This window comes from Ptychodera flava, chromosome 18, assembly GCF_041260155.1.
Source record: "Ptychodera flava strain L36383 chromosome 18, AS_Pfla_20210202, whole genome shotgun sequence".
NCBI classification, from domain to species: domain Eukaryota; kingdom Metazoa; phylum Hemichordata; class Enteropneusta; family Ptychoderidae; genus Ptychodera; species Ptychodera flava.
In genome coordinates, this window is record NC_091945.1 from 8,256,545 (window position 1) to 8,281,884 (window position 25,340).

At 34.9% G+C, this 25,340-nt stretch overlaps 1 protein-coding gene across 2 annotated transcripts in view; it reads left to right on the top strand.

The window, feature by feature from the left end:
• The first annotated feature begins 2,931 nt into the window (after positions 1–2,931).
• Positions 2,932–25,340, top strand: part of LOC139116759 (contactin-associated protein-like 2) — a 54,495-nt gene continuing 32,086 nt past the window's right edge. For both annotated transcript variants that reach the window (XM_070679403.1, XM_070679404.1), the window contains exons 1-2: positions 2,932–3,071; positions 25,119–25,253. In XM_070679403.1, coding sequence (XP_070535504.1) covers positions 3,008–3,071; positions 25,119–25,253 — 199 coding nt within the window. In that variant the 5' untranslated portion in view covers positions 2,932–3,007. The remainder of the gene's footprint in view (positions 3,072–25,118; positions 25,254–25,340) is intronic.

Genomic DNA, 25,340 nt, shown 5'->3' on the forward strand with positions numbered 1-25,340 from the left:
AGTGCTGCTGGGACTGAAACCAAAACGCACTGTTGAGCTGACATCTTCAAGTGACGCCAACAGTGTACCCTGTTGGCCTTTGACAGCTGGATACTGTACATAACGAATTCTGAGCGAAAGTAACATGACGGTAAAAACTACTGTATCTTTTTGCAATTTCGTCTGTTATGTTAGCTTATAGTACATATATTCGTATTGAAATAAAACTGTCTGGATTAGGATTTCCTGCAAAAGTGGGTTCTTATCTAAGCTGATACTGGCTGCAACACGATGTCAACATTGATTGGCATTCATCATTTATTGCCACTCCCAAACCCTGGGATCGCGAACGATGGGTTTAAAATTGAAAACTTCATAATGTGTCTGTAGGCCGAGCTTTAATAAAATATCGAGACTTATGGCAGCGGAAAAAGTGTGTAGCAACACTTAAATCCTCTAATACGGCTTTCAACTGGCGTTTCCTGTCCTGTCACTTAGTCTTTTTCGTTTTATGTAAGCTTTTGAAACCACCAACTAATAATAATAATAATAATACAGGATATCACTACGGAAGAATTTCCACGCTGCCTTTTGACTACAGCTTTTGAAGTATCACTTGTGAGCAAATGCATTCTAAAAAATGTTACGATGAGTTCACTGATGAGGTAAGCTTATATATAGATAAAATCCTTTCAGGGGAAGCTTTCTATTTAGTTACAAAAGCGGTTTTGTTTGTTCATTCTGATCAGGAGGTCAAACTGGGTTTTCCTCAGCTTCCTTATAGGTTGGTATGGTAAAACAAGGTCCTTTCAGTCCTTTTACAAATTAGCCTAAAGATAAAAAAAGTCTTGTAGATTATTGATAACGTCTACTTCGCATGCGCAATGAACTATGCGAATTTTCCGACCTGCACCGCCACAGGACGGGGATAATTTTTGAGCCCGGAGGTGGGTTGCAATATATACTTATGAGTAGACGGCTAAGTGGACGCGGTGGTCGAGCAAGACTCCAGGCACGCAGGCCCGAGCCGAGAAAGGGAGGTAAGTGTATACCGCCCTCTACAGTCTATATGTATAAGATGGAGTCGCGGCATTTACAAACACCTTTGATGAGGGATGGGAGTATCAAGAAAGTATTCTCCAAATTTTTGAATTCCCGAGCAACGACAACCTAAAAAAAATTTCGAGTACTTCCTTAAAATCTCATAATAATCTTGAAGCCTCTCTCTCTCATATATATATATATATATATATATATATATATATATATATATATATATATATAATATATATATATATATATATATATATATATATATATATCTCGAAGTATACTGTACAGATGTCCTCGTGGGAAATTACAGTGCTCAATGCACAAGCAGAGCGTTATAAATAAACAGATTACAAGTACATATTTCATTACTTTGTACTTGAAGTAATCTGTATATATATATATATATATATATATATATATATATATATATATATATATATATATATATATATATATATATATATATATTCAAACAATTCCCTTGCAACTGAAATAGGAAGACATACAAATACAAATGTACCACAGCGTGCATGTATTTGTCATTTTTGTCGAAAAAGAAATGTATCAGTGGTCGAAGATGAGTTCTTTTTTAGTGTTCTCTACGTACTGTACACTGAACTTGGTTATACGTTTTTACTTGCCTATGTAACTGATTATCTTACAATTGTAAAAGTCATGTCATTGTTATCTTCACAGAATCATGGTATCTTGTTTAATTTAGCTGTTTACATTTATAAAGCGATGTTGAGGAGGGACGAAGCTTTGGAATAGGAGCAATAGATGTCACTGACCCGTTATCGACTTTCAAAAATTTAATCTTCACGTGTCTGTAATTTTCTTTTAGTTATGTAGGCGTCAGTAGAATGATGGGCGGCGGCCCCTTTCCTCTGAGAAATAAACTAATCCATATTGAAAAACTGCAATATTTTTCATACTTTTCCTCTGAAAGTTTTTCATTTCAATTTTGACCATAGCGTCAGGGTACCCAAGTCAAACAAACAGCCGATAGATCGTGATAGGGTTAGGTGACACAGCGTGAGTTCGATGGGGCGATTTTAAAAGTTTCAGTTTTATGTGGTGTGACAAGACATGCGTCTAAACCGGTGTTGTTATAACCAACAAAACCCCAAACATATCTGTTGCTATTAGTTTGTTTATTCATGACTTTTTAGGATTATTAAAAGCCATGGAGGTAGGAAGGAGAACTCTCCTTTCAACCTCTATGTTAAAGCTAACATGGGATGACCGTGGCGAGATAGTCACACTCGCCACCTTACTGAAGCCGACTGGGTTGTTTTACGGATGTGAGAGAGTACTAGTAGAGTATTTGTACTACTAAAGTACTGGTTCTAGTACTAGTACACTTATTTTTGATATGTATACAATAAGTTTGCAACCGCAAAACGTATTCTGTAAAATCTAATTTTGAGTGACTTTTTGTTCGATATCAGTGGAGGGACCGTGAGTCCATTAGGACACTTCCAATCACTAGCATTATTTATTTTCAAGTCATCCCTTTCATTTCAGTCCTACGCCCTCCTAACCTAGACGCTATTTCTTCGCTTTGGCCACCGTGCCTCCGACCTCACTCCGGCAAAAAGCGGAGACTGGGGTCCAGGCTAAAGCCCATCAAATGTCGCCCCCGCCCCTCTATACCCCAAGAGGTTTTTGTGAACGCAGCCCTTGTGAGTTGTTATTTATTACGAGTGGGGTTGATAAAAGGAAGCTTTACATATTGTGACGAAAAAGTCGCAAACTAAATTGCCAGAAATTTATCTTATTCATTTAAAGTTTCGTTTCGATTCGAAAGTGAGAGTGATAGCAGCGCGCCCTCAAACGTGGACGCTAGCCAGCGGATTTCGCTTTGGTCGCTCAGCTTGGGTCGCTCTGAAGCTCTGTTGAAAAGGTAAGGCGGGTCACGTGATAGCGAATCACATATAGTCCGAGCGTGCAGCAATAATTTGCGTGCTCCACCATGGCAGTGGTAAGGTATTTGTTGCTCGTAGCTATCGTAAGTTTGGCCGTAAATGGACAAACAGGTAAGTGATATCGATCTTGTGTGCATTTATCAGTCCAAGTAGGTCAAAGGTGTAAGCTCGTTTTTTGGTGTGGACAAATCAAGGTACACCTTGTGCCGTAATACAGTACTCCAAATCTCCCCACCAGGGCGTGTGTAATTTACAAAATGGCCGACTAACAAGTTAATTTCATTTCAAAATCGCGATCAACATAATCAGACATCTGTCACAGTTGTTGATCAGGCAAGTAACGTATATCGGCACTGTTTATTTGGAGTTCCGATCTAGTATAAGTGTCTGGCATTTCGACTTGATATACGAGTTTACGAGGTACTTATTTTGTAACTGTCAGCAGCGGGTCAGGTAGGGGTTGCAGGTAAACGCTTATTTGCATGACAGAAGGCGATTGTGGAAGCGTCCCCCTTTCACTTGTAAATTTTGAAATCACCCGCTCAAAGTCCGTAAAAAATAACCCCAGCTGCTTGGGTAAAAATAAAATCTTTGCGCTTCTGGCTTCATCAATTCGACAACCTCAATGTCCCGTGAATTCATGTACATGACAACTACCAGTGTACCAAGTACTATGTCCTTGATGCGTATCGTTCACATATTTTTTGTCGAATTTCGCAACATACAGAGGCTAGTAGTTATAAAACCCGATTCAGATTAAACTTCAAACTTGACTTATGCAAATGACTAATCCAGTAGCCCAGTTGTCGGCTGAAAGGCGTTGCCAATTTTACTCCGTAGCGGATGAAACAATTTCGAAACCATCTCATCATCCCGAATTAACATTTCTGTTCAACCTATGCAGTGCTTGTGTCAGACCATCTTGTCAATTCTATGGACAGGCGACTCTTGTTTTTATAAAACGGTTCGGTGTTGACCTTTCAACTTATGAGACGAAAGCTCTAACAATAGGATGTTGTAACTTTAAGTAGACTTATAAGGGATGCCCACAACTTAATTCAAATCACTACGGACAAAATGATCAAGGGAGGATCCATCTGTACACACACAGTGAGAAATGCAGTGATACCGTGCGAGTAATTGTGATTCCACCGATTACAAACTAATATCTAGGCGGACATTACAGTCACCCTAAACATAGATAGTAGAAGCTATGCCCCAAATAAGTGGAATTACTAGTTTAAATATAACTAGGTGATCTAGTTTTGAGCTTAAATAGTTGCACAACCAAAATATTACCATCGCCAAGATAAACCAATTCATATATCCAACTCATCAAGAATGTTTTATAGCTGAAATGCAGCAAGTTTACTTGGTACTGATAAAATTGTGAAGGACATGAGTTTTCAACATTGAATGAAAGGCCATCATCTGTAATAATTTCACTCACATTGAGCAGCAGGTAATTGTTAATAAGCTTTCTGATAAAATACTGGTAACCAGCAGTTGTCAACGTTGATGTTTTGCAATTCTTGCCGAATTGTGGCAGACATTGAGAAATCCGGTATCTTTCGGAAATTACTGTAAAGCCTGTACAGTGACCATGACTTTCTTAAGAGATGTTTTCATCATAATTTGAGCATCTTTACCCAGTACTAGTTGCTTGTAGAACCAGGGTACATATGAACTTTACCATTTTCCAACTTTTCAGTCATACCTGTAAGGAAGCCATACAAGAGCAAGTGACTCTGTGCTTGAAGCATAAACTGTCATGTGCATACTTTCTGATAACAAATCTTTCAGCTAAAAAGTTCTAAGAACTCATTCATACCAAATTTCTACGCGAGGCTCTTGTTTCCCATCTAAAATCACATTTCATGTATTAAATATATATTTTCAGCATAAATGAAATTAAAAACAATCTTGATACTTGAGCCGTTTTCAGTCATTATACTGTTATAGTGACTGAATGGATTTATAAGAAGATTTTTGAAGTCTATGTTCACCAAATCTACTGAATGAATATTGATGTTTTCTAGAAATTGTAGACAAGCTGATAAATTCAGGGATTACTCTAATAAAATATCATCACAAATCACATAGAACAGTTTAAATTATTGTTTCAAAAATAACAATTTGATATGGTCAGATACGTAACTATTAGTGACACCAATTGCCATATGGATGACTTATTATGGTGTTATCATGGATACATACGTTTCTTAAAATAGAAATCTGACTCATTTGTTTATTACTCTCTTGGAACAAATCCTCATTAAATATTGTTAAGAGCTACTGGATTATTTCAGAAAGGTTAATGGCATCAGATTTATGCGTTAAGAGATTGAATTTTGATAACAATCATATTGTTGGTTCTGTTCTTTTGAATTGCAGAGGACATATCTCTGTTGGACTTGTTTAAACGATTTAACCCAATGATAATATCATTTTGAATGGTACAATTCGACCATGCACAGAGTAGGAGAATTCAAAAAAGTTTGTAATTTTTTTCAACACATTTGTTACGTTAGTACTAAATTTCAATCAAACAATGAAATTGGCCATTCAATTTTTTGTGATTTTTGCATGAATAGTATTCAATATACAGTTTTCATTGCGTACACAATAATTTAATGCCATAGTACCATATTGCATCTCAGTTTTAACATTGGAAACTGAACATCTTGTCAAGACTGAATACGTGCAGAGGTTTCTTTACTACATGTGACAGGAAACAATGACCAAGTTACCAAGTTTGGAAAAGAGATTCTGTGGTACCAGTTTATCACAGAGTGCAGACTGAGTACCGTCATTGAAAATCAGCAGTGTGCATCTGTTAATGTGACGCCATTGCCATACTCAGATAAATCAGCAAGGTCAAAAGCCAAATGGCAGGCAGTTTGGGAGGTCAGATGACAGTGTCGTAGATGTAGTTATAATTAGAAAGTTGGTGATACATAAAACTGTTATGCCATCCCTGCGGCTTTGCGATAGCTATAACTATAATGTGCATGAGTTGGTTGTGTGGTGAATAATATTTATTGCTTCAATAATCTGACATGAACAGCACCTGCTGGGTGAAGTTAGTTCATATCGACAAACTATCATTTTTCATATGGATTCAACATATAGCCAAGTCGCCAAACAAACTGGTGTCTCCGTTATCAAAATGTCTCTTCAAGATTTCAAAAGAAACAAAATTGACATCAACGAGTTTGATGTCCTCATCGTGCATAACATGTGTTGTCATGCTTTTATCAAGCAAAGGCACTATCAACCTAACTGTTTAATACCAGAACATATATCTGCATTGTACAGAAACAAACAGAGAAATTAATCAGCTGGTTGGCCGGTATCACACAATGCAAGGTTATCATATATTTCTATTGTGTGGCTGTTATCATGGAAAGGGTCAAAGGTTATAGTATTAAAGATGTATACTGTATTTCTCTCAGAGGCAGTATCATTTAATTGTATCAATTCTTTGCAATTCAAACTTTTACACCAATGTCCAGGCAAAATGATCTTTTTACAAGTGCTACTGTCATATACACTGTAATCTATTACAGTGAGTTTAAGAAGTCACAATGAAGTGAATTATTTTCAGCTGATCAGCTTAGATAAATTTTCACAATAGGAATTCTATTATGTAAGCTTGATAAATTTTATCAACTTAATGAAGATACCTGAGCTTTCCTCCACACTGGTCCTGTAAACAATTACTTAGTTTAGATGTACCATTACATAAACTAATCATTTTATGTGTGTTTGGTTTTAATTATCTTGGTGACAACAACAGAATAATCTGTCTGTCAAAGGATATCAGCAAACCATGCTCTTCAAAACATTTACTGTACAGGTTCCCTTCTCTGCTACACCTGAGGTGTACCTGAAGAATGCTGGGTCCAAATTCATCCTGATAACAGTGAGGTTTACTCAGGGAGCCATACTACATCTGTTTGAGAGTAATGGACCCCCTAGGAATGTTATGATTTGTAACATTTTTTGATGTGTCCAGTTTTCTTTAATTTTGATTCACTCAATTTCTATGATGTCATCATATTGTATTCACAGGGTATACCGGTACTGCATAACTATTGAATTCATCTCAGGAAACTGCACACATTCATTATTATTTCCGTGTTGCCCTTTTTTTTCCACATCTACTGTAGTTTTAAACATTGACAGACTGGGTCTGATACTGCATGTAAAATCGATTTCTATTGTGACATGTCTCAAACAGCAATAAATAATTTTGCATCAGTCACGTCAGAATATTAAAATATTTACCATGACATCACATGCATTGATTAAAAAATAGATTTTTATACCCAGTAAAATGTATTTTGTATATACGAACTTTCAAAGGGTGTAAAGTACATACTTGGAAAAATTGCAAAGCTATGTAGAGTCTAAAAAAATCAAATTATGATCAGAGTGTGATGTCTGCAAATTTCAAAGACAACCCACACTTCTGTGTTAGAGCTTTTGCAATGTTATGTCAGTGTTATAACGTCAGTCCAAAACACTTGTAAGTAAAACTCATGCATCTTGCAATCCTCTTACAAATGTATATATACACATACAGGTACGTAGGAATGTATATGTAGATATATGTATGACAAATGTGTGTACATTATCATGTACCAAATCTGATACTTTGTTGCCACCATGCTATGAAAATATTGGAGTAAGCCCAATTTGCATTTCATTGTGTACACGTGTAGTTGTATGGCCACACTGCACTGTCTACCTACCTGGTATGAACTCAATGCCATTGTATGCAAATTATCTTACCACACATACCTCATTGAATCTATTCATTTGAACCAACAACCTTCCCAACAGAGCAGGTTGCAAGCTGCGCTGTACACTATCTGCAACTTAAATTATAAAATTATTTAGTACATATTGAGCATCTAAATTTTATTTTAATACTTTCATACATGTACAGTATGTACAGGTAATAATTATTGTCAAAAGAATGGGTAATAATTATTGTCCAAAGAATCAAAGTCTTAATATCTGCCTTTGAATAAAAGAGAGTTGAAATCTTGTTCCCTGATAGTGATACTGTTGTAGATCGCAAATGAATATGAAGCTTATCTGGTAGTTTGGAAATGAATAATCCTTATAATTTATGTTGAAGGTTTCAATATTTTACAAAATTTGCTTTGTCATGTTTAGATAGTGAGTCATAAAAAAAAAGCAGTGACTGCATCAGATGGTGGAAGTCGTTTTGTCTTCAAAGAAGAGAAAGTAGACTAGTAATGATGTAATTTAATGCAATATTTGTTGTAATGTACCAGGAAATAACAGTAGCGATATTGTGACATTAATGTACGTAATGAAACTTCCAGACAACTACCAGTAATCTTGCTGCCATATTGGCTACTTAGTGCAATGGTTAATACAACTTTGAAGTTTGAACATGAGATACTGGTATATGACAGTGGCATTGATTGTTAGGCTGCTCAGTGTTGTACAGAATGAAATAAACATGTTATGTACATGCAGATATGTGTAGACATGGAAAATTTCAGTTTCTATGGAACAGGTAAGGATTATTTCTCAGCTCTTCAGCCACTGGTTGAGAGATATCGAAACGTTGAGATTTCAAGCTTCATGGTACGGATATATTTCTTTTGAAATAATCACTATGATAATATAGGAACAGTAGAGAGGTTTTATACTTGGTTTGCATTTACCTGCCAGAATGCGTAAATAAACAGGATGGTGATGGGTCCCTTTTTGTTGAACCTTTTAAAATAATTCATGAGCCCAGTGCAAGGACAGTATAGAAATTGTAGAATACAGTAGATTCCATTTAATTTATGTGAAATCTTAGATTGGGCCAGAGAATGATTGAAGGAAAGAATGATTGGCTTGAGTACATTACACTGTAGGGTCACAGTGGAAACAGGAACATTGTGCAACCCATAAAGCCACTGCAACATCATGGAAGTTGGGATTAACTCAGCTGGATGCAGATTACATGTCTTGTTAGCAGGCAACACTTTTGTCAAAGAATGTCAAGCTAAGGAATGGCGTTTCCTTTTTTCAGACAAATTACGGAATTAGATACATTGTAGATGATATTCAGAGTGATGGGCAGAGAAACTTGTCTGAGAGATGGCATGCAGGAAGTAAAAGACTTTTGTGAAACCAAATTATTTATTAACCAAGTTTTGTGATTAGAATTTTGGTATTTGACTACCAGGGAAAAGATGTAAATTTCAAGCCCTGTCTGAAATGGAAATTTTAGTGTAAATTGTACCTTCAGTCACCTCTGGTCAACTTCACTCATGGTTTTCCATTTGTGCAAATGTGTCTCTTAAATTTTGATATGTGTAGGTCATGAAATCGCATGTGGTTTGGATCAACAGTCAAATGTATCGTGATTGTTTCTGTATATATGCTTCTGTTAGTTCTAATATGATCATTTCTGTTGTTTTAATAACCCTTTCACCACCATGGTTTGGCCCAAAACTATTGTTATGAATGGTTATTGTAGGCATAGACCCTGGAGAAAAATGGTTTTCTCAGGGAAAACGTTTTTCTCGAGGACAGGTTCTATGTTGTGGGCCTGTTTACAGGGAATTGGGGTCGAACAGATTAAAACTGAGAAAGTGATAGACTCTAAAAAAATATGGTGACATATTTTGTACTGAAGGGACGTGTTTATCGTAAATCACCATGTCCCAATAATCAATTTGGAGTGTTGAAGTCATATTAATGCGTCTGAATGGAGTGACTTTGTATCTACAATGTAGTGCTAAATGTTAATTTTCCTACTGGCAAAGCTTTCACAAATAGCTATGGTACTGTAGTACTGTATGTCTAACTTCTAAATGTTCTCTGTATCATAGTTGAGCTTGTACTGAGGGTCAGCAGTATTTTATACTAATACGTGTTTTGGGTGAAATCAAGCAGCAGATTAATATTTGTGCCATGTCAAATAGTTTTTTTCAGTAATATTCAGTTGTCGAGAAAATGAAAGTTTTACAGAGGTTTTGAAGGGAGGTATTTAAGAACGTTGTGTCCTAGATACATACAAAGAAAGAGTTCCGTAATTTTAATGAACCCCCAGGCTCGTTCCTGTTTGCAGTACTGGTATATAGATTTATTTGCATAGTGGATCTGTACCTTCTGAAACATCCAAGTCATATCAAATCTTTCTGATGTTGGACGACTTTCTACCTCATGGATTTGTTATTGTTGTGTAGAAGTCAAATTTGATAAGATAGAAGGCACATTACAATTTTTAACTGCCTGTAAGTTGTTATACTTGACTGAGTTTGACATGAATCAACATGTTGTTTACTGGCAAGACCAACTCATCTGATACCTGGCCCAGCTGTTTACTGAAGCATTCAATTCTAAAACTTAAGGTAAAAAGCTATGTTGTAAGATATATGTAAGTAAAAATTCCTAACATGCATACTTGCTAATTTTTAAGGATTATCACTGTTTGCCATACCTAATTCACAATGGTACAGCCTTTTTTGTGACTAATGAAACGGTCAGACCATTCCATTTCCCGTTAAAAGTAGGGCGCTTTGACTTTGGAACGAACAAATGTTTGTGGCATACCGGTACACATATACCTTAGGGAATAATATACTTTATATACTGTTATCTTGTTTCTGGTTCAAATATTTGTAAAATATTGCAGAAAGTATATGATATCTATGTAACATAGTGCTTAAGAATCAAAATGTCTTTATGATGACAATTTTGTGCATATAGATGAGGTGAAACAGTCAATTGTTTATGCATTACACTGCCAAGAAAGATATATTTACTGTTGAAATAATTAAGGTTTTCAATTGTGAATGAAATTTCATTTACCCGGTGACAAAATTTTGTTTATCAATAGATAACAAAAAACAGTGGGCAGTTTTGTTTAGAAATTTTGCACCTGCTGTATACGTCATGGAAAAATTCTGAATATACATGCTTATATTGGATGTTGCTGGTATTTGATGGCACATACCCGGTACATATCTCATTTCATTAAAAAACAAAAGATTAATTAATCTGCTTCATTAATTAAATTAACAATGCTGTCTTTCAGTCTGTGCAGTGTTAAATTGACATGAACAGCAGCTTGACGGAACTCAGTTCATTTCTTAAAATAGAAGCTAGTTTGTTTGAATATTATATCTATGCCGTATTTGTAAAGACACTGCATACATTTAATGCTCCTTTTCTCATTTTCTTGAAAAACAGTAAAATGCCAGTAATGCTCTAGCTCCATTAATTTAATGGTGGTGCCCCTTAGTCCATGAATGCATTCTTTATTAAAATGTAGTATTTCCTGCATACATTTCATATATGTATGGTTTGACCCTGACAGGCTGTCTGCGCTGAGCTATTTGCTTGCATAAGAATGAGATTGCAGGCAAATTAGGACCAAAGACAATCAGACCTCACCCACTATTGTCTCCGCAGTTGTAACAGACATTCCAACCCATGCATAAATAAATATGTGAATCACCACTCAGGTTTTTGAACTTGATTCAGTGTGAATCAACATTGAGTCTATTGTTCTGGTTCAGAAATTTAGCCTTTCAGACAGACTTGTCGGAAACATGTAGACATGAAATAAATAGTGAGGGAAGTAAACATACAGTATTTATGAGCTTTTCAAAAAAAGTCACTCGCAGTATAATGTGTACTTTCCTGTGCACCTTTGTTCGCATTTAGCCATTTGTACCACTGGTGCTGTGAAACTCACCAATAACATCTACATTTTTGTACATTTTCTTACAAAAAAGTAAATATTAGGACATTGTTCATGTTATTGATGTGGTAATGTAACAGCTACATGTACACGGCAGCTACTATTATTAAGAAGGTTCTAGAAGTGTAAACTTTGAAATTTCAGAAATTGAGAATGATGTAATAAATACCTATGTGGACAAAAAATCATGGTTAATTGTGTAATTTGGGGGAAAAAATAATGCTCTTTATTGATTCTCAAAATTTCTTTATATTGTGGTTGGAAGATGAAACTCTACCGTGTACACATACACATGTATGTTAATGTAATTTTGTTAATATTATTTCGTAAAATGTTGATTTCTGGACCAAGTTTGAAAAAAAATTGTCTTATGGAATTGTCCACTGAGTAAGCCTATATTTCTGTCCCATATGTAAAAAGACAGTCACTGTAGAATAAGAGGAATAGCACTTGAAAGACTGCCTGATATATATGTTCATTTAAGGTAAAAGCACAGTTTTTGTAGCTTTCTATTTTAAGATTATATCTGAAGGTAACACAATAGGTCTTTTTTATCAGAGGATTAACCTTGTGTTTGCTGGAAAACGGAACTTCTGTAATGCATTTGCTGAACTTGGTTCAATGAACTGTATTCACTATGCGTGATATATTCCTTCTATACTTTCAATATTTGCACAATACAATTGATCACCTGTATCCTTGACTTAATTTATCCCTTAAATCCCGATAACGCTTTGCTGAATACGGTGAAAAGCCTTATATTTTGATTATAGCTTTTCTTTGGTGTGCTCTGAGCATGGTACTTGTTTCCAAAAGAATTATACTTCAAGTATTTAGTTATACTTGCTCTCAATTGTTGCAGTGCTGTTTTTGCATCCACTGAAAAGGATAAAAGGTTAGACAATGGCATTTCTGTAAAATTTTCATTCTACACCCACATGCAGTGTATACTAAGGGAGGGTATTTGTACTGAGCTGACGGAAGTGATGCTGGACCGTCTATGACATCAGGCTAGTCTGCACAAAAAAATTCAGCAGAAAACAGTTACTGTTTCATTCTGTGGTAATTTAATTGGTGTAATTTCATAGAGAGATTGGAGCAAATCCAATTTTTCTTTGTTTTTTTTCCCTCTCCTTAATTAATGATGTCACTGTTACGTTCTCTCAATTAATGATGCTACCGTTCTGTCGGAATCAGATTTCTTTCTCCTATCCATAATCATTTCTGCTTTGTTTAAAGGCTGATATAAACACCAGTATCGAATCACATCCTTCATAACTTCTATAATAAATTGAAATATAAAACCATATCAGTAAAGTGGCAGGATTTACAAAGTCCCTGTATTTGCCTCATGAGGGAGTGGCATTTAATACATGTCAGGCTTGTTATCCATGAAGCAAACTAAGCGAATTAAGTCAGACTAGGTAATCCACTCAGTTGTGATAACATCATTGTCATCATGACTACCTCAGTTTTCCCAGCTGGCAGTTGCCCTTGAGTCTGAAAGATGGAAAAAAGTCAAAAGTGAATTCAAAAACAAAGTGATAAAGAGCAATTTATCCTGTAAATAAATGATAATGACCCCCTTGGACAAATTTTTAGGTTTTCATTGTTCTTTTGTACCACCTTAACGGTAAAAGTTGTATGACTGTACATTTGAAGACAGATGTGTACTTTAGCGTAAAGTGGCCTTGTTTTGTGACAAAGCTGGCTGTTAAAAGGTTTTGTACAATTTCATTTCAGCTGTGCTTGTATAACCTTATATCCTACAAACATGTATGTCAACGTAGTAGGCAATGTAAATTAGTGTATCACATCACTAGGTCATCATCTTCCAATATTTTGTGAGGTTTTTATATCACCGTAAGAATATTGATGTCTTTTATTCTGCAAAGTTCAAGTGAAACGCGCTGAGTCCAAGTATTACAGGATATGATATGACTGCTTGCTCTGTTCTTACCAGAGAAAAAATAGTTTTGGTGTCACCGATAACTTTTTGGTCTTTTGTAAAAAAAGTTATGAATGATTGAGGGGAAATTACAGCAGTAGTAATGATGCAGAAAGTGGATAAAACTTTGCAGTTCTTGTTACAAAATGATGCAAATTTATGCAAATGTAGTGCCACTGCTTTGCAAAAGGCTGACAGATCTGAGCATGAGCAGATGGAAAAGCAATAATCGGAATAAATTGTATATCGCTTTTCAAGTACTGAGAAATGTTAAAATGTCTTTGCACCCACATTTATTTTGGTGATTGACTCCCATTTAGGAATACAGGCATGCCCTAGTGCAGAGGGTGAAATATCAAAGTTGAATCCTAGGTCAATAAAATCAATATTGTGGTTACTCAGAAAATGTTTCACAGATATTATATGTTCAGTTGACTCACTTCATCAGGTTATACACAGTCCATGGCGTGCTGTTCCAGCTTGATATTAAGGGTGTGATAACAAATCCAGTTATACAAGATCTTCAATGAAATAACCAATTACAGATTATATGGATAAAGTCCAACCTAAACAAAAATTTGGTTTCAAATCCTCAATATTGCTGTACTTGTTTACCTATGTGTAAATTAAATTTTCATTTACTCTGAGTACTGGTCCATGCCATTCAGCTGCAAGATACAGCGTATTACTGTGTGTGAAGTGACATAGCTGTTATTGCATAGCACAATTACCTGGCAACCAAAACTTCATCTCGATGTGTGTAGAATCCATACTGGAAAAACCAAAACAGAGTTGTGCAACTTTGTCCACAAAGCATGTTGTTGAAATTGTGTGTGTAAGATTCCCATCAACTTACATGTATATGTGTTTTGAACTTATTTCTTGTAAAATATAATGTTTTTGATCTTCTTGGTATTTGCTTTGCCAGTTGTCAGTTTTTTTAATTTGTTTGTTTTGCTTTGTTTTGTTTTGTTTTGTTTTTTGGGGGACCTGTTAAATTCATTAGAACAATATTCTTCTATAAATCCATTGCTGACAGTGCAGGTGATGAAATTCAATACATGTGTGTATGTGAGAACACATCAACAAGACAACTAGCGGTGCTATCTGAAATTGTTGAATACCTGTATCATGTGTAGATTTCTTCCTCAGCAGAAGTTAAAATATGGTCGGTTGTCATACTCCAAAAACATACGTCCATGTACATGTATTTAATGTATATTTAATAATAATGCAGTGTGATTGTATGTCAATCAAAAGTGAATGTGGTTATGTTTGAAACAAACAATATTACACAGAGTACTGATGCTTTTTTTAAAATTTGAATTTGAAATATTATATATTTGATGACATGTCATTGAAAAACAAGACCGTCTACTAAATTTAATTTGGTGAAAAAGGGAAGAATAAACAGGATGTTAAAAAGGTTTTCAGATAGAGATATCAAACTGTCATTGAGAGACACCAAGCAAAAAGGGAAGTAGATGTATTCAGTCTGGATGTGTGTTCCTTTGTGGAAAAGAAATTCCATAATGGAAAAATAGCTTGCCAAACTCAGTGAACAGCAGTCAATTTGTCCTGTGTCCGGCTAAATTTTGATAGTGACATTCATCAATATATGATTCCAGCTGTAAATACCAGTAACATAGAGAGAAAGATGACGCTGTAGCGTGCCCCCTCTGAATGGAAGAATAGAATGTCAGAATCACTTCACAGTTTTATCTTCCTGATACATTTGATTACCTTTGTTACTCACTTCCTCTTGGAAAGTTTGAAGGAAGTAATTGCAGCTGGAAGCTGCCAGTGTTGCAGATCTGATACGGCTGGAGTGTCCCCCAGACGAATTTTTTCCGGCATTGGCAGAATTGAGTTCAGGATATGTCATGTTCTTGAAATCCAGCTTACATGCATCAAAATGAAATGACAAGAAAAAAAAATTTGCTAATATATTGAGTCATCAGTTTAACCCTTTGAGCTCCAAAGTCAATGTTTGTTGCCTTTATAAACTATTCCCAGTCAATTTGTTTTAGATTTTTGAAAAAGTTCTGATAAAAAAATGTGGCCAATGATATGTGATGTCAACTTGGTCTGAAATTATAAAAAAAAATTACAGAAAAATCCATAAAAATTGTTCAATGTTGCACCAAAATTTTGGTGGGAAAAAATTACAGCACTCAAAGGGTTGACAGGTACTTGACAACTACATGTATTTTGTGCATATATCATGTGTATCAATACAGAGAATGGTGCAAAGCTGTCTGAACTTAGTATGGTAGGGTATTTGCTTTCTTTCACTTGTGCACGTACAGATAATATGTATAAATGAAATCTTTTATGCCGTGACTGAATTTTAATTTGCGACCATTACATTGTTTACTTTGTCAAAAACAAAATGCCAACATTGATGCGTATGGAAATGTACTGGTACATGTATGCCAACTGCTTGATGAAGGTGACCCTCAAACTTGTATGTACCACCTCAGACAGTCATGTCATGTACCTACATGTATGTGAGCTATTTTGCTGAAGTAGTCATTGGCAAACACTTACCAGTGTAGTACTATCGTTACAGTATGATATTTGACTGAAGAGAGGAATGTGGAATGCTTATTTTGCCAGTTGTAATGTTGGTGGTGTCAAATTCCAGATGCCATTATGTAAAAAATTGAAGATGAAAATTATCATCAATAATTACACAACAATATTTTGTCAAATGGCTATACTTTTGCTTCCTATTTATCAAAAACAATACAAATAGTTGACAAATGTAAAGGAAATGGTAAAATATGAGATACCACATTTTTGCTTGGACGAATATTTGTCATTGAAAATTGACTTTTGTACAAAATGCTCCTTCCAAATCAAATGTTCTTTCAGTTGTGTGCTGAAGATACCATATATACCGGTATATCTTTGCTTTTGCATTTGAGTTGAAATTCATCTTCGTTTTGTCGAAACATATCTATAGGGAGTCAATAAGTTTCACATATCAAATAGCCAAAAAAACAATATCGATGCCTTGCAAAGTGTTAAACAATGAAATTGAGATTACAAAATGTTACGTACAGAAGACTTATATCGCTGAAACTTTGAGTTGTCAATTTTAAAGATTTGTTATTGTCAGCATGTGTACCATATCACTTTCACTATATGAAATCATTGGTGTGAGAAACAACCATTTGTGGTTTGAGAAGGCAGAATGAGGGCATCTACTGGTCAAGGGTTATAGAGCATATTGAATCTGGGCATTCCAGGATCCCACCTCTTAAACTGAATCATCACTCATTAAAGTTTTAAGGGGGAGGTTAATTTGAACACAGTAATTCAGAAATGAAATGTGTACAGGCAGTATAGTGTAAGCCGATAGGCCCTTTATTCTGTTTTATGTGTGCAGCCAGGGGAGATTGTCCCTGAGTGAAGTGAAGTGGCCATACTGGTATGCCATCTATTTTAAACCTATCATACACACAGACTGTAATAAAATTATCTGTAGGACAGTCCTACTGGAATTTGTATGCTATGTCATTGAACAGAGAAAGTTAATGGAATTATTGTTTTATTTATTGAATCAATAATTTCCTATATACAAACTGTAGTAGTAAAAATGGCAAATAAAAGAATGTTGCTTTGCATCCCTGTCTATTATTTTTGTAACATTCAAATTATCAGAGAAATAATACTGTGGCATTCATTTCAGATACCAGTGCATTTATTTTAATACACTTCAATGCAGAAAGGAGAAGTTGAATAAGTGCCCACTCGTAATAATTGCTTTCAACAATTCACAGATTTATTCAACCATATGAAGTTGATCTAAATTCTGTTTCAAGGTAACTCATGAAGATTCAAAGTCAAACAACCAATAAATATGGAGACATACATATATGCATATACTACTGTACTATGAACTACTAAGTTGCAAATTTTTAGTGAAAAAATCTTTAATTTTAAAGCTAGATTTCAAGGTAATGACATCCAAATTAAAAAATGAAGTCCCAGAATTTTTATGTCATGTAGAGCGTACCATTAGAATTTAAGAAGTGACATTCCTTTTTGTCAAATTACTAAGCTGTTTGTGTCTCAGAATTAGTCGCAGGGTGAGCAAATCGGTGGACTATTAAGGTGTGGTACATGTATCACCAGTTTGCACGGAGTAGTATTGTTGTTCTAACAATCCAGTCAAACTGTAAATGTTTAAGTATGCTCTGCTGTATTGTAATACATGTAAAGTAAGCTGTGAGTGTATGACAGACTTATATAGCCATCACAGACACAAACTGATATTTTCATGGGCCACCAAATACCAAATAGATTTGTGGAGGCTTACGTTGGATACCTGAATGTTTTCTTTCTCATAAAGAAGAGGGCATACTTTAAATTTATCTCGAGTAAACTTTCCCTAATACGTTTTAAAACACTCTTGTGATCAATTTGCCAGCTTTAATGGCTGTGTCATTCCTCGGTTACTAATTACAGAAGGTCAAGAGGTCAAGCATAATGTAAATGGACACAGCTGTCAAAACTTATACAATAACAAGATAAGCTAGTTTCCAATGTGTACAATGTTTTCAACCTTGTCTAGGTTATAACTCACAATTTTCGAGTGAAAGATGACTATTTCATCGTACTTCTATTTTTCAATTTTAAGCATTTTTAGCATTCATTTTGATTTATATTCTATAGAAAGTAATAGAATCTAATAAATATCTTACTAAAGTAAATATACATACTGTACATGTAGCTGTTACAATAATATTGCAGCCTTTTTAGCTACCATTGTCATATACATGACAAGGTAGCTTTATATATATATATATATATATATATATATATATATATATATATATATATATATATATATATATATATATAATATATATATAAAATGTGTACAATGTGCCCTCCCGGTTATCACCATAATGGCTTTATGGCAACCTCTGAACTAGGGCACAGAGAGTACGAATATATGGTACATGTATATATGGGTATTTTCCCACTTCCTGTGTCTGTCTGTATAACTTTGTGTCTGTCCGTCCACTGCGATAACTTGAAAAGTGCTGCACATGTTACTTTGATATTTTTTTTACGTCTGAACTAATACATTTTCTGATTCTCTACTCTAAAGTATGTTGTAAAGTGGTTGCCCAGCCAACACATGTATTGTCTACAGTCAATATACAACATGATTGTGATAAATGAATTGTAGTCCGACTTCGGATACCAACAGTAGCATTTCAGCTTTGATAGTATTATAGACAGTAGTACTGTAGTAGTACCGTCTACCTGTATAATAATAGTACATACATACTTTATAGGCCATCGTGTTGGGTTCAGTACTACTGGGTCTGTCAACATGATTTGGGGAGTAAACACACCAGTAGAAACTATTTTACAAACACAGCAACAATACCTGAAAACGATCACAATTAATAGAACTGTCTACATGCCATAACAAAACCTTGCGCTGCGTACATGTATATCGTGTTTTCTGGATACCTTAGTTTATGATACACAGTGTACATACACATAATTTAATGATCAGTCAAACCTGAAACTATTTTTTGACTGGAAGATACAACATTTGGTTATATTTTACATGAAAACCCACAGGAACAGTCATCAGATATTATAAAGTCTCCCAATATTTTGCTGTACAAAATCAGTCTCTTTATTTATATCACAGTTGTTGTGTTTGTCTGTATGCTTAAAAATAAGTGCCAGATGTTAGTCCTAATTTACACAAACTAACAGTTGCACATGTTGATAGTATCAGCTGTAGTAAGAAGGCAAGGCTGATTTTTCCATCGTTAAAAATTTGCAAAAAATACATATTTGGCACAAAATTTGACAAGACTTTCAGAAATTATTCTCACAGGAATGATGAAATAGGTAGTTTGATGCCACAAATGTTCTGATTTAAAGTACAAAAATCACACGTCAAAGGTCTGGATCCAACTTTGTAAAAACCGGTGTGCAAAGACAAAATTTGTAAAAATTTATATTGGCAATAGCCAGTGTCACTTTCAGATTTGCCATATTCAGTAACCAACCTACTGTACAAAAGCAATCCGTGTTATTGCTGTCATATTTCTCCCCAAATAGCCTATGTTTTGCAAATTGTCCTCATGACAAGTAAGTTCAGATAAAGTGGTTGCATAATTTACCCGCAACTACAAAAATTACTGCATAGGCCAATCTGAAAAACGTACAGTCCAAACCTTTTTGTACTTTCAGGTTCTGGTCCTTACAAATTTTTGCTCTTCAGAAGAAAAGCTGCAGGGCTTGTTTTTTGCAAATGACTATGCCAGTGATACTAAGGGTCCCTCTTTCACTTTAGAGAAAGGTGGGCAAAGTTTTTGCATACCAGAGTAATTCAGTATGGTCTCCTTCAAGTATTCTCAAGGAGCTGGGTGGAGCTGAAAGCCTCCACAGCACACTACTTAAAAGAATTATAAGTTGTTTGGTACGTTTGGTATCTGTGGAAATATACCAATATGATAATAGCTCTGTACTGGACGGTATTTGGTTTGAAATTGAATCGAAAGGTGCATAATGTACACACATTGTATTTACATGAAGACACCGCAGACATTTGCAAACATGCCACGTGATAATTTACATATTCCCATAGCATTTGGAAATTGCTTTAGAAAATTGTCACATTCTTTTTTGAATGATATGTAAAAATTATTTATGACACATACAAAATTTAACATCCTTTGAACAGTGATTCAGTTTATAATAAATGCCAAATCTGTATACAGAAGCTGTGATTTAAAACATTGTATAGATTAATCGTGCAATAAAGTTACGCTCATTTTGTGCATGTGTCATGATTGCTTATTAGGTCTTTTCAATCAGTTTTCAATCAGAAATGGTTTATTCTAATTGATGACTACAGCAGTTGTGAGTACCATTTAAGAAACAGGATAGTTGAAGAACTGGAGACCTGAACTTGGCTAGGGTCAATTTGTAATGTTTCTCAAATATTATTGTGGGTGTGACACTGTATGTAGTTCAAATCAAAGTATTAAGTTTAGTTTTACATGTGGTTAAATGGTAGACTAGTTAAACAGATACTAAATGGTGCTCTATGTAATCATCATATTGCGTGTACAAAGTGAGCAGGTTTAATGCTATCTCTACTTCTCTCTGTGTTTACGCCACTGATGCAATAAAGGCATGACAGATTTCACTGAAATATATTCCTTCAATTTATCGACACGCTGTAAGACGTCAATAAACCCACGGTATAGGGCAGGTCTTGTGAAATGTCAATATTCATATATGCTCAGTGTGCTGGTTCCTTTCTGTCTCAGATGAAACAAGACATTTGTTTGGATATCTTAGTTTTTACGTGGTATTGCAGAGACAAATATGTGAATTCAGTTGAATGAGATACAGTATCTGTATCAAAAGTACAACGTTACTTTTCTTGAGTGGTAAACTTCACATTTAATGTGTCCATTGGAACTGTTCCATATTCAGATTCTGCTAAAAGAGTTTGAAGTTATTTTTATCTTCTTTATCACTCTCATGCTCCTTGGATGATATAAATTGATCCATCTTGTAGAACATTTCATAGAACATTTCTCGTATCTTAGGATGGAGAAGTTTCTGTAAGTCCTCACATATCCCAGTATCACTATAGTTAATGCTGAGTTTACAAGATAATTCACCCTGTCATGTAAATTCTTTCACTCTGGACATTCTCATGTCAGTTTGTCTCTGACATGGAAATTCTTTTAGCCCACGCACTGGAAAAGTTATAGGGCTTCACGTGGTAATTTACAAGATAACCAAAGAACACATCATTCAGTGTCAGAGCAGCTGGCTTCTTCTTCAAATTACTGCCATATAAGTAAATTTTAGAAATAAATCAATGGGATGTAGAAATTTATTTTACCATAGAGTATATAGATACGTATTGAATTTATTATTTTCATGTAGTACACATGCAGCTTTTCATGGATTGTGTTTTAAAGTATGGCCAAAGGCAAAATTTATCTTTTCAAGTCATCAGATTTTCAAATCAGGTGATACAGAACTTCATCGGATGTGTGAATGATATCAGTGGGGAAATCCAGTGAAATTAAATTTTGTCATTAGAGCAATGCACTTTGCATATTGGATGAAGTGTCATTCTCCTTCTTGATGAAGCACTGTATCGGCAACAGCTATATGTTACAATATATATCTGTTTACATGTCAAATTAACAAATACACTTTCACTTAATATTTTAATAGGGCTTAGAAGTATTTCCCATTATGTATACAATGCTAACAGGGACCTCATTTTAAAATCTGGGGAAAAAATACAAAAAAGTGACATTTGTGATGATTAAGTGCCTTGTACAGAATACTAATGAAATACCGATAGGTTTGCTTGTGTAGGGTTTGTGAAGCAACTTGACTGAATCATTTTCATCAGTTTTCATCCTGTACTAGTTTATCTATATGTACATCTCCGACCTTTCTAATCCTTTATCTAATCCTATGATGTTTTCAGTATAACCATGGATGTAAAAAATAGATCTATTTTTTACATCCATGGTATAACTCACACCTGACAATCAGATGATGCCTCAGTTTGTTGGACTGTCAATGTGTCATGATCATATTTGTACGTACATTCATCCTGAGGTCAATGGCCTCCACGTAGATTAGGGTAACTGAAGGACATATTAGAATTCTCGGAGTAAAAACAATCCACGCTAATATTGGGTTCATGTTTAGAGAGCATTCTGTATAATGGCATCAGGCAAATGAGATTGTCTGGAGAAAATTAATGTTTAATAATGTGGTTTGAAAGCTTCTTCATCAAAAACAATATAGTTTGTATGATGTGAAAACAGACAATGTTTTCCTGTCAGTTTGTTGGAACAGCTGAGCTGTAAGATGACATTCTAGTGAAGAGTTGAGATCAATGCAAAGTGTTTTTCGAATAGCAGACATGCTAAGTTACAAGTACAATACTGTCGTTCTTATGAACACCTGTCAATGCTCAAAGTGCCTCAAAATATTATAAATCCAATATCAAAGTGACTGAATCATATAATTCTGTGAACTTCATCATTTCAAAGTAAATGTGTAACCGTATTCAGATTGCGTATGGATCAAGTCAATTAAAACTTGTAGGATATACTTTGAACTGGCAATTGTCACTGCGTATCATCTCAGGCTTGTATTTCAAACTTTGGTGATTTGAAGCTCAGTCCCATGGAAGACATGGGATTAATCTCTTTAATTAATCTTTATTGTAAGCCTCAAATGTCAGGAAGATGCAACTTTTCACCGTAATAAGACATCTATAAAAGCTTGTCCTCTAATACAAAACAACTGATATGGAAGAAATATCATGAGAAATGACAATTCTCTGAGATCTAGTAAAGACACAATCATGAAATGGTTTGCAATGTACTGTACCTAAAGTGTTAATTGCCTGTGAGTTGCAGCGACAACAACACAATATACTTGTATGGCCTCTTTCTGCACATCAATGTACATGTTTAACATCATCTTCGATGGCATGTTGACTTCTTGATGGAACAAGAACTGTAGCCTTCGTAACCCATGGGAACTTCTTCCATCTGTCCAGCATCTCTGATAGAGGTGAAGTTGATTACTTGAGAGTCCGGTGAGAGAGCCATTTGGCAGGCGACGATAGAAATCCACTTGTGTGCACTGCTCCCATTCTTAGAAGTCTGTCAGACATGTACAATTTCTTCTTCAAATTATAGCAGTTTTCTTTGATTTCCAGTGATCTCCCCAGGATTTTCTGATAGAGTGGCGGCTAATTTGCATAACAATAAATGTAATCGTTATGGTAATGAGTTTCAATTGTTTACCAAAAATTATAGAGTGGCGGCCACCATTCTATAATAGCTCTGGGGAGAACACTGGATTTCCTTCACATATTTGAAGAAATTATGCCGATTTTCTTCTCATATTGAAAGAACTGCAGTTCATCTTTGCTTCAGCTCCGTCATTATCTGGGCTGCAGTAATTTCAAAGTATAGCATTATGATAGTATGCGTTTTCTCCGTACAGATGTACATTTTAATACTGTTAGATGAATATGCCTAGAAATCCAGGAAGTCCAGTTTACACTAAAAAAATTTGATACAAGAGGGTAAACTTTCATCCACTGAATATTTTTGCATACTGTACCTACCATATCAGATTTGTTGCATGTAACGTATTTCTGAGTAGTCTGTGTACTTTCCCAGGAGACAATGATTGTACTTTTTAGTAAGATAGTGAACTGTTCAACTTGTGGAAGTGACATACAAGGGTCAGTCAATAATATTGTTTTTGACAGGATTTTTACTGTCTTGTCATCAAAGTTACAAAATTGTAAAATTCACTTAATTATACTCATTTTCTAGTCTGATTTGTGGCATAAAAAAATTTCTACTTGAAGTATATATAGATAACCTTACTTGTTGTGCAAGTCTCAATTCCATTTTCGTCTGTCAGATATAATTTATGTATTTTAATGTTCTGTAGGAGTACAGTGCATTTACAATGTGTCAGTGGATGATTTACTCAGAATGACATCAGTGTCATGTTACAAACTTCAGATAAAATTTCCCAGGGAGAACTCTTTCCCAATTAATTTACCTACACATTACATGTAGTCCTACGTAGATTACATGTGGAAAGTTGGACATGGAAAAATTATATGCTGTCCATGGCAAATCTTTCACTGCAATACATGTATGCCTGCTGGCTTCAACTGAGTATATGATGTATGTCATATTAGACGACAAAAATGGCATGATGATGTAATGTTTCTATGTTGAAAGTAATTTTTCACAATTTTGAGTAGAACTAGCCAACCATCAGATTCTGCCCTTTTAATTTGTAAAGTTCCTGTCTGATTTAAATTGCACAATATGACAAATCGCTCTCGTTAAGAGCTGGAGACCAGGTTTGAGGTCAGACTACACAATTATCAAATTACTGAAAGTAAATATAGAAGACGTATGTCTTGTACTATTTCAGGTCATTCATACACTGATATATTAGTACTGTATATGTCAACACAAAGCTTAATTTAAAAACCACAACAGAGTGACTGTATGAAAACTGTTTGCCTGGGCTAGGGAATAATGTTTTAGATCTCACAATGTGTATAATATAATGCAATGTACATTGAGAAAAACTGTTACATGCATGTACATGTTGCATGGTTGATATTTAACAAATGCAAAACTGATCAGGCAAATTACCTTCTGTACAAATAATATCAGACAGTTTAGCTATGTGAATATTGCTAATATACATGTACTTGTAAAGAATATCCATTTAAGTTGATTTTGCAGAGATACATGTACTGAATATTAATGATAAACATGAAAAAAACCTTGATCTACATATATACACATAGATGCATTTGGAATAAAAAAGAACAACAGTTTGTGATAATTTTTCTGATTGATTTCTTATCTTTTGCCACCAGATGAGGAAGATGATCAGACATGTGATTCACCACTGGGAATGGAAGCCGGATCAATAACGGATGACAAGATCACAGCTAGCTCAGTATTCAGTGTCCAGAGGTCGCCATACTTTGCACGACTCAATAGAAACGAAGGTAAGTGTAGGCTTACATGTAGGAATTCCTCTACAGCTTCGGTTGAGTGTAGTTTAACTCCTACATGTATTCTACCTAGTCTGCTAC